Below are 2,711 nucleotides of genomic sequence, written 5' to 3' on the forward strand. Positions count from 1 at the left end.
TTGAAAAAAATACATGGAGAATACAGGTATGAGTTTGATGACAGAATCTGCAGTGTTACTTGGACAGTGCAAGGTATCTGCCTTGGGCAGGCACAGTAACAAAACAGCCCATTTGAGATCCAGCATTTCTTTTTGGTACTAGGAATTTAACCCAGAGGCACTTAAAGACTGAGTCACAACCCAGCTGTTTCCATATTTTATTTTCAGGCAGGGTCTTGTTACGTTGCTTACCGTCTGGATTAGGTGCTGAGGCTGGCCTTGAACTTGTGATCCTCCCACCTCAGCCTCCCATGTTGCTGGGATGACAATTGTCCCCCCGGTTGATTTAGCATCTTCACAAAGAGCAAATGTTCAGGTGACACCTCCATCAGCGTCATTCTGGATTTTTTTTTTATTTTCAACATAAAAACGTTTGTGGACATTTAGAAATAAATGATGTGGGATGACAAAATGACGGGTCGCCCAGCCCGGCATAAAGACTTCCTCTCCTTTTCTAATGTGCACTGGAAGAACCGGACTGTCTGTGGATCAGCACAGATGAGTATCAAGGCACTGAGGGTGGCGTAGCCATTGCCCCCCAGCATCTGGACCCACAGGCGAGTGGGATCCTCCCTGTGCATCTGTCCCGAAGAGGAGGAGAACACACAGTCCACAAAGTACATGAGCACAAAGAGTCCCATGAGCAGCAGGATGGTCCTGGTGGCCCTCAGTTCCGGGGAGGCTCTTGGGGACAGGCTGGTGCTGTGGAGGTGCTGGCACTGCCTCTTATGCCTGCACAGGAGGGCCACCATGTACCCACTGGAGAGGGCCATGAGCCCCATAAGGAAGATGTCCCGGAGTATTCCCATCAGAGAGAAGAAGGTCCTGAAGTGGTGACCCGTGGGGGCGACAATGCAGGACTCAGAGACAAACCGGAAAGCTGCTGTGTCATTGGAGGGGCCTCCCATGGAGACCAAGACGCGGACATTGAAGAACACGTTGAACACCCAGAGAGTGACCAAGGTCCACGCACTGCACTGTGGGGACGTGTGCTTGGACTTGGCCAGATAGGAGCTTCTGGGGCTGAGGGTGGTGGCCTGCAGGACACTCAGCAGGCAGGTGGTGCTGACCGACAGGCTCCTCATCAGCCTGTACAGGTAGATGACGGCTTTACATGTGAAGTCGTTCCAAAAGTCGTGGACCCCCAAAATGCCTAGGTCCAGGTGCGCCCTGATTATGAGCATCAGCAGGTGAATCAGGGCCAGGTGAGCGATGGCCACGTCCGTGGGCCTGGTCCTGCGCTGGAGAAGGAACGTGAGGACGTGGAAGAGGAGCAGGAAGACGTTGGCTGTGATCCCGATGACAATTTGGAAACAAAAGGCATTTCTTACAGCAAGAAAAATGTCAAGTGTGCTGCTCTGGGTCATCTTTTTTCCTGGGGAGAAGAAGCAGATGGTCAATGCCTTAGAATAAAAGGAAGGTCAATCAACTCCTCCTCACCATCATCACCAGCTTCAACATCCCGACCCCCAAGACTGCCCGCTTCACAACATGGGGGTCCCTTGGCACCCCCTCCCCAGACCTCTCAGCGCTCAGGCACAGCATGTCCCCTGGGTCTCTGGGCTTTCATGGCCAGGGCCACCATGGATCTGCCTGGGCACGTGCAGCGAGCTGACCCAAAGCTGGGTATGTGGCATTTGAAGGGGACTCCAGTGCGACAGATTACAGGGACATCCACAGAGAACTCTTCAGGGGACAGCCTCGTATACAGCTCTGTCCCTCCAGTGTCCTCTATTCTGGGTTGTTGGTCACCAGCTTACAGACCAGATATCAAGAGGTTGGCTCTGAAATCTGACTTCTTGCATTTGTTGATTAATATGTAATTTTTTGGTACTGGATATTGAACCCAGGTTTGCTTAACCACTTATAATATTTTAACATATATTTGATTGTGCCAGAAAAAATCACATCTCAGTGAGCAGAACCATCAGTGATTAGCAGGATCTTCTTCCAAAATTTATTTTCTGTCCATTCTTTGGCACATGGAAAAAATTTAGTGTGTGGGGTTTTTTGTTTTGTTTTGTTTTGTTTTGTTTTGTTTTAACCAGACATGGAACCCAACATGAACCACACCCCCAACCCTTTTTATTTTTATTTTGACACAGGGTGTCTCTAAGTTGCATAGGATCTCACTAAGTTGATGAAGCTGGTCTTGAACCTGCCACCCTCCTGCATCAGCTCAGCTCCCCAAACCCCTGGGATTACAGGCCGGCACCACCACACCAGTAAAATTTAAGTACTTTGGGGGATTTCATTAAAGAGACAGGAATCATCCCACCTCACCCTGAGAAAGGAGTTCACATAGTGAGCAAGCTTTCCTGTCTTCTATAAGTAAGCACTGATATTTTTCCCCAGAAGAGAGAGAGGAAAACTTGGACTAGACAATTGGATGGCGACACCCCTCATGGAATACCTCCCTCTAAAATGAATGAAGTTTCTTTATTTCAGTTTTAATTCTGCTGTAGAGCTGTGATGTATGTCACATTGACCCTAAGACTCGCCACCTAGCCCCACATTTTGGTCATCCGACAAACAAGCGGGTAAGAGAATAAATTATTTTTCACCTCTACCTAGAAAAAAATCGCAGTGGGACCACATCCGTTACCAAAGAATGCACAGAAATGACAAGGAGCCCAGGCAATTCAAGTGTCTCCAGCCTGGTTCAATCAGGG

The 2,711-nt window shown here is 48.9% G+C and overlaps 1 protein-coding gene across 1 annotated transcript; it reads right to left on the reverse strand.

The window, feature by feature from the left end:
• Nucleotides 1–422: 422 nt before the first annotated feature.
• Nucleotides 423–1,406, reverse strand: LOC143385701 (vomeronasal type-1 receptor 90-like). Its single transcript, XM_076841266.1, has one exon. It carries the CDS (start codon nucleotides 1,404–1,406, stop codon nucleotides 423–425), a length of 984 nt encoding a protein of 327 aa, XP_076697381.1.
• Between the last annotated feature and the right edge of the window lie 1,305 nt (nucleotides 1,407–2,711).

The sequence above is a fragment of the Callospermophilus lateralis genome, chromosome 20 (genome assembly GCF_048772815.1).
Source record: "Callospermophilus lateralis isolate mCalLat2 chromosome 20, mCalLat2.hap1, whole genome shotgun sequence".
Taxonomy (NCBI): domain Eukaryota; kingdom Metazoa; phylum Chordata; class Mammalia; order Rodentia; family Sciuridae; genus Callospermophilus; species Callospermophilus lateralis.

Bases quoted from the DNA above. Each gene is read 5' to 3' on its own strand.
- LOC143385701 (XM_076841266.1), bottom strand. From the start codon at position 1,406: ATGACCCAGAGCAGCACACTTGACATTTTTCTTGCTGTAAGAAATGCC.